Source organism: Micropterus dolomieu, linkage group LG21 (assembly GCF_021292245.1).
Source record: "Micropterus dolomieu isolate WLL.071019.BEF.003 ecotype Adirondacks linkage group LG21, ASM2129224v1, whole genome shotgun sequence".
In the NCBI taxonomy this organism is placed as follows: Eukaryota; Metazoa; Chordata; class Actinopteri; order Centrarchiformes; family Centrarchidae; genus Micropterus; species Micropterus dolomieu.
The window spans coordinates 15,922,511-15,935,372 of record NC_060170.1 but is presented as its reverse complement, the minus strand read 5'-3'; the positions used below and the strand labels follow the sequence as shown (position 1 = coordinate 15,935,372).

Below are 12,862 nucleotides of genomic sequence, written 5' to 3'. Positions count from 1 at the left end.
CATGTTTATCTCCTGCAGCCATTCTTCCTCTGCACTGCACATGGCATCCCCTGCCAGTCAGGGGAGACACAAGCAGACATAGTATGAATAATAGAAATGCATATGTAGCTTCTGTAGGAGGACTTTGTTTATTTGTAATATTCAGTGGTGTAAGAAGTACTCAGATATTTTACTGAAGTAAAAGTGGCAATGCCACAGTGCAGAAATACTCTGTTACAAGTAACTTGTACTGCATTCAAACAGTTTGACCTTTCAAAATATAGTGTCAAAAGTAAAAGTACTCATGTTGAAAGGTCAGTTTCAGAATAATGCAGATGTGGATCGTAACACGGTTTGAAATTTATTTTACAGGTGTACACATATAAATCTCACACAGCCCCTTCAGGACGATCTTTCTTTCTTATGGCCATAAGAGTTACGGTCTTTGAGCTAGAAGCAGGAGTATAGGAGGTGCGCCTCCTCCAAAATCTATGAAATAAACTCCCAACACAATATCTTCAGAAACATTTACAATTTTTAATTATCGGAAACGTAGTACTTCATTTAAACCCAAGTAAATATTCTGTAATTTATGATTTATTGTTGGGAACTTTACTCTCTCCATACATTGAATTGTGTGCTTCCTTAAATGCTTGCTGACCTGCTGTAATCAGACTAAAACAGTCTTTAGGGTTACACCAGCAATTAATTTGAAAAACCTAATTGTTGCGATGTCTGGATTTTGTCTCTAATTAGAACCAAAGTAAAGGTTCTTTCCAGAGAACCTCAAAATTCAAGAAATTCATTAGAAATGAAGAAGCCCTAAAATAAAGAGTCACTGAGATAATTCCCATGTCATGTTAGAAGTGTGTGTGTGTGTGTACACTGTGTGTGTGTACTGTGTGTGTGTGTGTGTACGTGTGTCTACTGTACATGTGTGTGTGTTCATATTTGACTGCAGCCTTTATCAGTGTGTGCCAGCTTGCAATAACACACACACTCGGCCTCTGAGAGCGACTGTAAAAAACACTGTCCTCTCCTGAAGACACGCAGCACTGAAGGTAAATGACTCTCCGCAGACCTTATAGTTCTGTTGCTGTCTTAACTATTTTATTTTTTATTTATTGACATTACAATGTGAAAACATTAAAACGACCCAATTGCTTGCTCTCAAAATATCCCAGCAATTGTGTGTGAATTGCAAATCAGCATAATTATTCTATTGCATGGAAGTAAATTATATTTTTCAAACTTTTATTCTAACAAAAAATCATTAGCAAACAAAGTATATGTAGGTGGAATGTAACTAAGTTCATTAACTCAAGTACTTGAGTCTTTTCATGCCACTTTCTACTTCTACGCCTTGACATTTCAGAGGGAAAATATTGCACTTCAATACAATTATTTAACAGCTTTTGATATTTTATAAATTTTAAACATTTTTGCGCACAAAACATATGAAGGGTTTATAAAATATGATGTTTTGTTATAAAATAAACTGCCAAACATTATATACAGCTGAAACAATTAGTTGATACATTGATTGGTGAATTGACAGAAAATGAATTGGTAATTTTTCTTGTAAAAACATTTCATGGTTCCAGCTTCTCAAATGAGAAGAATTTCTGTTTTACCTTTCAATTATTTTAGTAATTTTAATGTCTTTTTAATAATTTTGTACCACTGGTTGGATAAAACAAGCACTAAAGGTGTCAAGACATCCAAAGTAATGCTATATGTTAAATATGTTATGTTAAAATGTACAAAATTTGTTATTTGTCAGTTATATGAATTAATACTATGTTTTGCATGTGGAACTTTAGTAGATTGTAAAATGTAATCGTTCAGCACTAAACTAGGGGTCCACTATAAACTAGTTGATCATTCACTGGTATATCACATGTAGTGTCACATAATTAATTGTATAAAATCTGTCTATATAAATATAATGTTCGTATGCTCATATACAAAGTAGGTTCTGCAGTTATACATTTTATAGACCAGAACAAATGAAAAACCTGCACACTCAAATACACTTATATTGGTGTAATAATACAGTCTCACTACCACAGAGCAGAGTCAATACCTCTGACAGTTAAGTTTCATAAACATGGTAATTACTGCAGGACTCTTGTTGGACTGTATTCATTTCTATTTTCTAATAATTTTAAATCCAAACATCGTTAAAACCCACAAAGAAAATGAAGTAATGTATGTGTTTAGAGAGCATAGGTCCAATGTTGAGCCATTACATTGATATTAAGCTTAATGTGGATTTGTTTATACTTTAATGTTGTTTAGTGTTGTTTACTGTGAAGTTAAGATCACACATTCCTTTCAGTAACAGCTGAATGATCGCTTTTTTTTAGGCCTTTAAGTGATAGTGGCCAGACCGTAAACGTAGGATTGGTTTCTGTAATGTTAGTGTTCCGATACCTTAATATGGTATCTGACAAAAACAAATGTGTCAGCCATCCTGTGATATAAAGAGCAGCGTCTGCTTATGGTTTCCTCACCTTCCAGTGGAGCCAGATTCAACACATCATGCAATTAATCTAAGCTGACGCAGATGAATCTTCTTCTCATCTCTTCCCTCCAGGGATTGGTAACCATGAATGGGCTTCTGCTGCTGTGTCTGCTCCTCCTGTTTGGAGGTCAAAGGTCATCCGCATGCCCCCATCTTTGCTCCTGCCATGGCACCCAGGTAAATTGCAGCAGCAGGTCTCTCACCTCCTCCTCGCTGCCCACCAGTTTCCCTACTGAGACCACTGAGCTCGGTCTCCACAACAACCTGCTCACCAGCCTCCCTAATGGGCTCCTGGATGATTTGACCTCCCTTCGCTCCGTCTCCCTTCATGGTAACCCCTGGGTGTGTGACTGCGGCGTCCTCTACCTGCGAGCCTGGCTGCTGCGTCAGCCTGCCACCCTCACATCACACCTGGGGGTCAACTGCAACTCCCCTCCCGGCCTGAGAGGGCGGCTGGTGGTGTATTTAACCGAGGAGGAGCTCCTGGATTCCTGCCACTACTGGTACTGTGACCTGGCTCTGGCCTCACAGGTGTGTCTGTTTGTGTTTGTGGCGGTGCAGGCGGCTCTGCTGGTGGCTCTCATTGTGTTCCTGAGGAGGTTCGAGAGGCTGTCCAAAGAGGCGAGGAGAACCACAGAGGAGAGCTTCACAACTGGGGAGGGTCTGAGGGAGAATGAGTATTCGCCTTTAAAGGACAGCAGGTTCTGAGATGCAGCTGTGCTGTGTGATTGTTAGCCACAAAAGAAAAGGCTGTTTATCGTTTGCACACTGGAGAGAAAACGTGTTCTCATATGCTTTGTGGGATTCAGAATATGATCCCATTTAATGAACAAGCAACTGTGACAAATTAAAGGAAAAACCTAAATAAATTGGTAAAGAAACAAAACAAATGCAGATGCTTCCATACGAGACACAAGTGGAGTGGTGTGATAATGAAAATAATGAATCATATGTCATCAACCAAATTCCAGTTAATCACCTCTGAGAGATTTTGGGCAACACTGAAGCTGTTCTGGCAGCTTGTGGTGGCCCAACACGCCACTAAGACACCGTAGGTTGGTTTTTCCTTAAATATGTCACCCACCTGTGTATCATTATACCACCACAGACCACTGTATGCCACTGGAGAATATACTATATTAAAATAAAATAAAGATTAAAAACAGGCTGACTGACATTGGATTTTTGAGGCCGATAACTACGTCGTTATTTGGGAGTAAAATTTCCTGTTACAATAAAAAATACTGATATTTTTTGATAAGGATCCCTTAAGGATTTAAGGAGATATTTTACAGTAAAAAAAACATCACTAGCATTTCTGTACTGCAATTCTTTGTTACATACACATATATCTGTGTGAACCTAATATCAGCTGATAATATTGATTGGTTGGGCTGTATACAGTACACAGTCGTACTCATTGCATTTGCTCCCAATAAGGACAAATCTGATTATCACGTGTTTGACATTTTGACAACAAAGACCCTTTCTGCCTTGACCAAAACTTTTCATGTGGTTAAAAAACTGATAAATGAACAAATAAATAAAAATGGATGGGTAACCCTGTTTGGCACCTTGAGATGCTTTCTATGTGGATCTGAGCAATAATAATAAGCAATAATAATCTGAACTGAGGACTGAATGAGAAATGGTTATGTCTGAAGTACTTCCTGATTTGCTGATAGGGTGTTTGACTACATGTGTGTAGTGATATCTGATAATTGCCATATGTTTTATTTGCATTATATTTGAAAGTTTATTTCAGTTGTAGTAATTTGCCATATTTTATTTATGTAATGTCTAATTTGTTGATTCATTGGACAAATGCAAAACAAATGTTACAGATGTAATTAAAATTGACTGTGTATTTCTTTTCTTCTTTTTAAAAAACACTTTGTAAAAGAAATTCCTGCATTATCAAATAAATCAAATTAAAAAAAAAGAAATTTAACAGAAAAATTACATGGAGTTTTTCTTTCCTAAATTTCTTTTAATTATAAAGAACTTTAAAGTTAGACGGAGTATTAGGGCCACACTGAGGAGAAAAAAGAGAGAGATTATGAGAATAAAGTAGTAATATTACGAGAATTAAGTTACGTCTTAGGTCAAATATCAGAGGAGCAGTCTGCCGCCTCCATGCGTTAAAATGAGGAATGTGGAGTATGTTGTGAAGTTATACTTCAGTATAGGTTTCTTCAGAAACCACAAAACCTCTTTTAATAGCACGCAGATCTAACCAACGATAGCCTTGCAGTCGACCATTACCGGTCATTTCCTCTTCCACAAAATAGGCAATTTCCTCCAAGTCCGTGTGATTCTTTCTTCAGAATAGAGACAGTTTCTTGCATAGTCTTTTCAAAGTCCTGATACTTATGATAGTTCGGTGCTGATGTGCCCAAAGATTTAGTATCTCGTTATTTGTGAAACCTATATTGAAGTAGCCTGTAACTTCACAAGATTCTCCACGTTCCTAATTTTAACGCATGGAGGCCACCGGCTGCTCTTCTGGTATTTCCTCTTACATGTATCTTAAATATACAACTTTATTCTCATCACCTTTTTTTACTCCTCAATGTGGCCCTAATGCTCCGTCGTATATATATTTGGACACACTTTATATAGGTTATATTAGGGTTTTTTTCAGCAGCTTCACAAATTACAAAACACAGTGTCACAGTTTTATTCTTTAGTTTTTATTTTTTATTTTTTGACGTATCGGAACCTTTCTGCTGAGACAACGTTTCCGCGGCGGAACGTTTTACATGACGGAACCTGGTATGTTTACACGTGAGGTTTGTGCAGGGCTGTAATTTTAAACATCCAGGTGTTTAAATCTCAAATGCTGTTGTTTGGCCTGTTAAAATAAAACGGTTTGTATTTTATAATACCAAAAACATTAAGCCGCTTCTGTATATTACGTTTAAACTGTATTAAGACACAGTTAGCAGGTTAGCTCGTGGTACGTCGTCTCTTTCGTCGTGTCATTACACGTTGTCAAGTAGTGGTTTTGTTTACATAGTGTATTTATTTCCAGACCTCAATTAAAAATGGGAAAACTAAGGAAGAAACACAACTGGAAGGGAAGACAGCAAAGTGACCACCGGCAACCAGCAGGAGAAGAGAAGACAGACATTGTGTTGGAACTGCAAGGTGGGAATTCAAAGATGAAGTCCATAAAGTTGTTTAATTATTTGGTCTGTATTGCCACTTAAATTTGTTGTGCGTGTGGCTTTGGCTTTGGCTTTGGCTTGTAACAGTCTCTGGACTTTGTTTCCATCCAGATGGGGGCAGGTTAAAAGGTGTGGACGAGAGCAACGCCCTGGTCCTCCCAGCTAACAAAGCCAAGAAGAAGAAAGCCTCAGTGACACCTGCCTCCACCAAGAAGCCTCTCACCAAGAAGCAGAGGAAAGAGCTGCAGAAGGTCCTGGAGCGCAAGGAAAAGAAAGCTCAGGTGAGAGACTGCTTGGTGCTGCAGGTTCAAACAAAGCTGTGCAGCTTTAAGAAGAAAGATATTTCTCTAACCAGGTTTTATAATCTTTTTTTATCCAGACTGACAAATTTATAACCACAGCAATGTCTTTAGTAGTTCTAAAACAATCATTCGATTAATGGTTTAGGTCATCGACAGCATTATGTGATTTATTAAGCAAGAACACCGAACATGCTTTGGTTCCAGGTTGTCAAATGTGAGGATTTGTTGCTTTTTTATCTGTTTTATTTTTTCAGTCATGCAAAACAAGCTATTTTAACTTTTTCTAAAAATGGACTGTAACGATAACAGCAAAAACAATTCAGTGATATATTGGAAATAGTGATTAAAATGCCACATGTCTTTGGAAATCTGGTTAAAGATGCTCTAGATATTAGGGCTGCTTATTGTTTTTTTTTTTATCACAATACATAGATTGTCCAAAACTGTTCTGAAAGTTGGCTTTGATAGTCCGATCAGTTTAGTTGTTTCGTTATTCTTTAATGAAATAGTTCCTGATTTAAATTAGACTCTCTATTTAGGAGCTTTTTGTGTGGCTGCTTGTGTTTAGACAACATTTAACTTTGGTTTCTTTTGTTAAATGGAAAAAGAGGGTTTTGTAGAGAGATGTTTTTTGGGGGCATTTTTATGCATTTATTACAGACCGTAGAGAGATGACACGAAATGAGGGAGAGAGAGAGAAACTCAGATACTGAAAGTTGTATTGTTTTGGTATCAGTAAAGGCAATAACTTTTCCTGCACACTTATGTATCCCACTGCCTGTCCCGTACAGAGAGCAGACATCCTGACCAAACTGGCCGAGGTGCAGCTTCCAGAGTCTGAACTGAAGCTGCTGTACACCACGTCCAAACTGGGAACTGGAGACAAACTTTACCAAACTAAACAGTAAGTGCACAAATGCAACACATCTAAGATAAACAATTGGAAGATATGAAGAAGATTGAGTCAAATGGTCCAATATTTGGGGTTATTTCCAGGTCACCAGATGAAATAAAAGATGGAGACTCCGGGCCAAAGATCAGCAGCGTCGGTGGAGCGAACAGGAAAAGAAAATGGAAGGACGATGAGGACGAAGAAGAAGAACAAAAGGCAGAAGAAAGCAGTGATCTGGACACATCATCTGATGATGAGGATGATGAAGAAGTAAACGAGACCACAGAGATGAGTGACTCTAAGGAAACCACATCTCCCTTTCAGGAGAAGGAGAACAAACAGGAAGTGAAGGAGGAACAACACAAAACAGAGCAAGATGGAGAGAATGAGAAGAAGATTTCAGATCAGGAGAAAGTCCAAAACAAGAAGCTGTCGCAGCCGGCTGTTTTCATTCCTGTTGACAGATTACCTGAAATACAGGTGTGTGCGTGCGCGCTTACTGTATGTGTGTCTGTGAGTGTAGCACGACTGAGTACATCTGGAAACTACAGATTTTCCATTCAGATAGCCGTGGGTTTTTTGTGAGCTTGCTTTTTTTAAATGTGTTGCTGCAGGAGGCTCGTTTGAAGCTGCCCGTGCTGGCAGAGGAGCAGGTCATCATGGAGGCAGTGAGAGAAAATCCCTGTGTCGTCATCTGTGGAGAGACAGGAAGTGGAAAGACGACTCAAGTGCCACAGTTTCTGTATGAAGCCGGCTATGCCAGGTAGGTTGTCCTCTTTATGCTGCTGTCCTTGACTGTTTCACTGGAGATTTACCTAGAAAAATGGCTTCCACGTGGATACACATTCATGTGTGATATCCTGGGGTTACTGTCGTCGTCTTCATTTTGTTTTTTCCTGCAGCGGCAGTGGGATAATAGGTATCACAGAGCCAAGAAGAGTAGCAGCTGTCAGCATGTCCCACAGAGTGGCCAAAGAGATGAACCTGTCCACACGGTAACAAACATTTGATCTCTTAAAATATTTTTAATGGAATAAATCCACAGACTTGGAGAGTATACACACCGTTTTGTTTTTGAGACCTCTTCGTCAATAGCTTGGGCATGGAAATTTGCTGATAAACATTTTGTTAAAAACATGGTAGTATATGTTTGTGCGTCTGTGTTTAGGGTGGTGTCGTACCAGATTCGATATGAAGGGAACGTGACCAGCGATACCAAGATCAAGTTCATGACAGACGGTGTTCTACTGAAGGAGATTCAGAAGGTGTCACCTTTATTGTCCATTGTCCACTTAATTGTACTATATTTGTTGAAAAAAGATTTAATCATTGTTTTGAATGTTCTATCTCAGATTTGTAAATGATCCACTGTTTGACACGTGTTTGCCATGTTCTGACCATAAAGAATAGTTTAAAACGACAATTAACCGTCTTGACTCTTCAACTTTCACCCAGGAGCCAGAATCATCATTTAAACTTGAAAGAAGTAATGATTTGAGATTTATCGTGATAACTATCTAACGTGACAAAATTTTTGGCCATATCGCCCAGCCATATCTGTACAAGTTGATTACGAGCAAGACACTTAACCTCTAGTTGCTCCAGAGGCGACATTTATCTCTGACATGTATAGCAGTTGTAAGTCACTTTGGATAAAAACGTCAGCTAAATGTAATAAATGTAATGTCACCTTGATGTTTCCACAGTTGCTTCAGTGTCTGTGTCTTGTCTCATAGGATTTCCTGCTCCAGAGATACAGTGTGATAATCATAGACGAGGCTCATGAGAGGAGTGTGTACACAGACATCCTCATTGGACTCTTGTCTCGTATCGTCCCGCTCAGAAATAAGGTTAGAGACTCCTCTATGTTTCATATTTTTGGTGTAAAAAGTCACACCCTCAATGTTTAAAGCCTGCGTTACAGACAGCATATATGACATTATCTTGCACTGTGTATGTTATTAATTTAATTATTTAAATTAATTTCCATCACCGGGCTCCCACTCTTCATGTCTCTGCAGAAAGGTATGCCCATGAAGTTGCTGGTCATGTCGGCTACTCTGCGAGTGGAGGACTTCACAGACAACACCAAGCTATTTCGGACGCCTCCGCCCGTCATCAAAGTGGACGCTCGCCAGTTCCCGGTCACTATACATTTCAACAAACGTACCCCGCTGGATGATTACACCGGAGAAGTTTTCCACAAAATCTGCAAGATCCACCGGATGTTGCCTTCAGGTGCTCATACACACAACACATATTGATCAAAATACATTTTTGTTTTTCTCTGACCTTAGCTGGCCTCCTTCTTAACTAATTGATACCAGTTTTTCCTCCTCTAGGAGTATGAGATCTCTAAATAACTCATTAAAAATACACAGGTTTAACATATCAATAAACAATTCCCATAATTAATAGACAGAACTATCACCATCTTTTAATTAACAGATCAACGCAATAATAAAAACTAGGGCTGGGCACATTAACACGTTATCGCATTAACGCATTAATTAATTAACGCCGACAATTATTTTATCGCTTGTTAACACAGTTTTTATTATTATTTTAAAAGTCGCTCACTGGCTCTGAATACACATACAATCAAATCATGGGTCAGAGGAAGGGTGGGATGTTGATCAGCCTGCAAATCAGCCACCCAAACAAGCAGCGGAGGGAGACTTCGGCAGGATGCAGCGTGTGGGAGAAGTAGATAAACGGAAGCAAGCCAGGCGAACAAATGCCATAGCGAAGTGGGTAGCTACACACTGCATGCTGATTAGTATTGGGGAAGATGTCGGTCTTAGGAATGTTCTTAAAATCACAACGTAGTCGCTTGGCCCCGCGGGGTTGCACTGCGCTCCTCAGGGGAACAGGAGACAAGCGCTCCGCGAGTAAACGGCAGGCGCTCTATGGATAGTAACCATGGCAACATGCTTCTGTGCGCTACACAACTGTAGCCTATTTAACTTAAGTTAAAATTATAGGCTACATAACTTTACCTGATAGGCCTTCATCTAGTTTTGCGGGGATGCTCTGCCATGCGAATTCCCTCCTGTTGATGTCCTATTTAATAAACAGTAATAGATTCTGGAAACTCACAAACAGCGAGGATCAGTCTCTCTTCCAATGATTTGTGCTGCGCGTCGCTTACAAAAAGTTCAAGACAATTCAACTTTGGCAGCTGGCGGGTGTGTGCGTGAGGCGACCACTTCACCTCACTCTAACAGGGACACTTGCTACTGAACATGGATTGTTTATGCTGCTCCCTGAGAAAAGAAAAATGTTTCTGCTGATACCTGTTCAGAAAAAAACAAGAAAACAGATTTCTGTTTTCTGTTGCTCAGAAAGTGCCTGTTATGATTGTGGCTCTGGACTCTGATGGTAATTGTTTTAACAAGCTATAAAAACTAATGCCCTTGCAGTGGCTAATAGCTTATATTTGATTTGATTGCATTAATGTTAAAATTGAGATTTACAAGAAGATTTTATTGCTACTGTTGATGTGTAAAAGGAATTTTGCGCGTAACTATGTGATTAATCTCAGAAAATCATGCGATTAATTGCGATAATCGTTATGTAATCGTTGCCCAGCGCTAATTAAAAACATCACTGCATCGATAGCTGTGTTAAGTGTGAATTGAACATTAATAGTGTGTGCGTAGCAGTACGTAAGCAGGACAAACTGCAGTTTCTAGAGTTACACCATCACACACTCTCATCACTGCACTGATGCTGTGTCTCTGTCGCTCAGGTGGTATCCTGGTGTTTCTGACGGGTCAGGCAGAGGTTCACAGTCTGTGCAGAAGACTGAGAAAAGCTTTCCCCTACAGGAAGGGCAACACAAACACTGGTGAGAGTAAGACACACCTGTCTGGCCCCTCACACTTACACAGAAAGGTGCTCTCTGCTTAGTATTTATGTTTTTGTGTTCAGGTGAAGACGAGGAAGCAGACACCTCAGAAGCGATGAGGAAGTTTAAGAAGGCCAAACAGAAGAAGACTGTCGTAAGTGTGCTTGTAGTAAAATATCCCTGAAAGCCTCTGTAACTTAACAGACCCTTTTGCATACTTGAGACATCCAAAATCGGGAGCTCTTTTCTGCATCACATGGATGCTAGGAAACAAACCTTTGATGTAGCTGTATTGGAGAGAGAGAGAGAGAGAGAGAGAGAGAGAGAGAGAGAGAGAGAGAGAGAGAGAGAGAGAGAGAGAGAGAGAGAGAGAGAGAGAGAGAGAGAGAGAGAATGAATTCACATTCACATTCACTATAAAGTACCAGAAACCAGTTGTGGCGATGGAAAGGACAAAAAGTTGTGAAAATTTACCATAAATCGGGAGAAATCCAGGAAATCGAGAGAATTGTGACCTCGGGGGGGGAACCTGGGAGAGGGCAATGAAAAACAGGAGTCTCATGGGAAAATCAGGAGGGTTGCCAAGTATTCCCTTTTGTGTTTGTGTGTGTTTTTGCGATTAAAGCCACCTCCGTCTTCGACAGATATTTCTCTTGGACGTATTTTTTAAAGAGTTATCTCTGTCTCTAGTCTCTGCCCCGAATCGACCTGGATAACTACTCTGCCCTCCCGGTGGATGAGGGGGACGAGGACAGAGAGGCGGGGATCGGAGACGAGGAGGATGAAGGCTCTGACCTGGAGATCGGGGACGATCCTGCCAGTGCAGGCAAACTAATCCAAATGAATAATTCTTCAAATCCAGCCGGATGTATGTCAGATGAGTGCTCTTACAAATCCTGCTCTGTGTTTTGTCTCTGTAGAGGAGAAGGCTGACCCCTCCATTCCTCTCTATGTTCTCCCTCTGTACTCTCTATTGGCTCCAGAGCAGCAGGCTAAGGTGAGATTTAAATCTTATGTCTACACAAAACTGTTAAAAATGTTGCTCCATGAGAAGAAGTAGGGTTATTATTCAAAACAATATATTTGTAAGGATTTCACTGTTGACATTGTGGCAGATGTACAGGTATCTGCACAGCTAACTTTGTGAAGATAATGGCTAATTGTATAGCAGCGGGGCAAGAAAGGGGATGAGGGGTGTCTTTAAAATAGATACATAATAGATTGCAGATTTGTGCTGTTACCCCGCTTGGCTCTAGTTTGAAGCCCAAAGCACCTTGATTTGTAGATTAAGAGGAAATGGCTCAGTTTCATGGCAACGTAGTCTGTAAGATAATTCCAGCAAGGGCTAGCTCAAATATTGGCATCGGCAGCTCGCAGTGAATTAGTGTAATATCACTTTAAAGAACGAAAGACAGTTTTCTTTAGCAGATTACTTACTACACAGGGGGTATTGTTCAGAAGTCTGAGTGTACTCTTGGTAGTTTTATTTATGCTTACTAGTACAAGTAAAGGCACTTTTTTTTTTTTCTTTGTGTCTGATAGCTGAGGAGTCATGTGATGCAGTAAATAACATCAGAAGATAAACTTTTTCTGTTTTATCTTGTATGTGTCTTGTGTCTTGACTGCAGGTGTTCAGGCCTCCGCCACCTGGTACTCGTCTGTGTGTGGTAGCCACCAACGTGGCTGAGACGTCTCTGACCATCCCTGGCATCAAGTACGTGGTCGACTGTGGGCGAGTTAAAAAACGTTTCTACGACCGAGTGACCGGAGTGTCATCTTTCAAGGTCACATGGACCTCACAGGCTTCAGCCAATCAGAGGGCAGGTAGAGCGGGACGAACAGAGCCGGGACACTGCTACAGGTCAGGAAACTGTGTGTCGACGTAATTACATAGTAATGTAATGACAAATATTCACAAATGTTTGTCTCTCTCTGTTTCTCCGATGTTTCTGCAGGCTGTACTCGTCTGCAGTATTTGGAGACTTCAGTTTGTTCTCGGAGGCAGAGATCACTCGCAGGCCTGTGGAAGACCTGGTTTTACAGATGAAGGACCTCAACATAGATAAGGTCAATAAAAACTGAACTCAAACGTACCAGCAGACTTCTGAGTGAAGTGCCGCAGTATATGAGACACATTAGAGT

The 12,862-nt window shown here is 40.1% G+C and overlaps 2 protein-coding genes across 4 annotated transcripts in view; both read left to right on the top strand.

Moving 5' to 3' along the window:
- Positions 1-980: 980 nt before the first annotated feature.
- Positions 981-3,671, top strand: gp1bb (glycoprotein Ib platelet subunit beta). The gene is made up of 2 exons (XM_046035726.1): positions 981-1,040; positions 2,579-3,671. The coding sequence occupies exon 2, from the start codon at positions 2,591-2,593 to the stop codon at positions 3,212-3,214; it is 624 nt and encodes a 207-aa protein (XP_045891682.1). The 5' UTR covers positions 981-1,040; positions 2,579-2,590; the 3' UTR covers positions 3,215-3,671.
- Positions 3,672-5,234: 1,563 nt separating this feature from the next.
- dhx37 (DEAH (Asp-Glu-Ala-His) box polypeptide 37) overlaps positions 5,235-12,862 on the top strand; it is a 13,764-nt gene continuing 6,136 nt past the window's right edge. Inside the window, exons 1-16 of one of the 3 annotated variants that reach the window (XM_046035717.1) lie at positions 5,235-5,281; positions 5,541-5,656; positions 5,788-5,957; positions 6,770-6,882; positions 6,975-7,350; positions 7,485-7,633; positions 7,773-7,865; positions 8,039-8,135; positions 8,607-8,720; positions 8,892-9,108; positions 10,622-10,720; positions 10,804-10,874; positions 11,411-11,546; positions 11,641-11,717; positions 12,349-12,581; positions 12,676-12,787. In XM_046035717.1, coding sequence (XP_045891673.1) covers positions 5,554-5,656; positions 5,788-5,957; positions 6,770-6,882; positions 6,975-7,350; positions 7,485-7,633; positions 7,773-7,865; positions 8,039-8,135; positions 8,607-8,720; positions 8,892-9,108; positions 10,622-10,720; positions 10,804-10,874; positions 11,411-11,546; positions 11,641-11,717; positions 12,349-12,581; positions 12,676-12,787 — 2,160 coding nt within the window. In that variant the 5' untranslated portion in view covers positions 5,235-5,281; positions 5,541-5,553. Of the gene's footprint in view, positions 5,377-5,540; positions 5,657-5,787; positions 5,958-6,769; positions 6,883-6,974; positions 7,351-7,484; positions 7,634-7,772; positions 7,866-8,038; positions 8,136-8,606; positions 8,721-8,891; positions 9,109-10,621; positions 10,721-10,803; positions 10,875-11,410; positions 11,547-11,640; positions 11,718-12,348; positions 12,582-12,675; positions 12,788-12,862 lie in introns of all 3 variants that reach the window. The other 2 variants (XM_046035718.1, XM_046035720.1) reach the window with 2 other exon arrangements.

What these genes read in the sequence shown, in the direction of transcription:
- gp1bb (XM_046035726.1), top strand. Translation starts at nt 2,591, where the DNA reads ATGAATGGGCTTCTGCTGCTGTGTCTGCTCCTCCTGTTTGGAGGTCAA.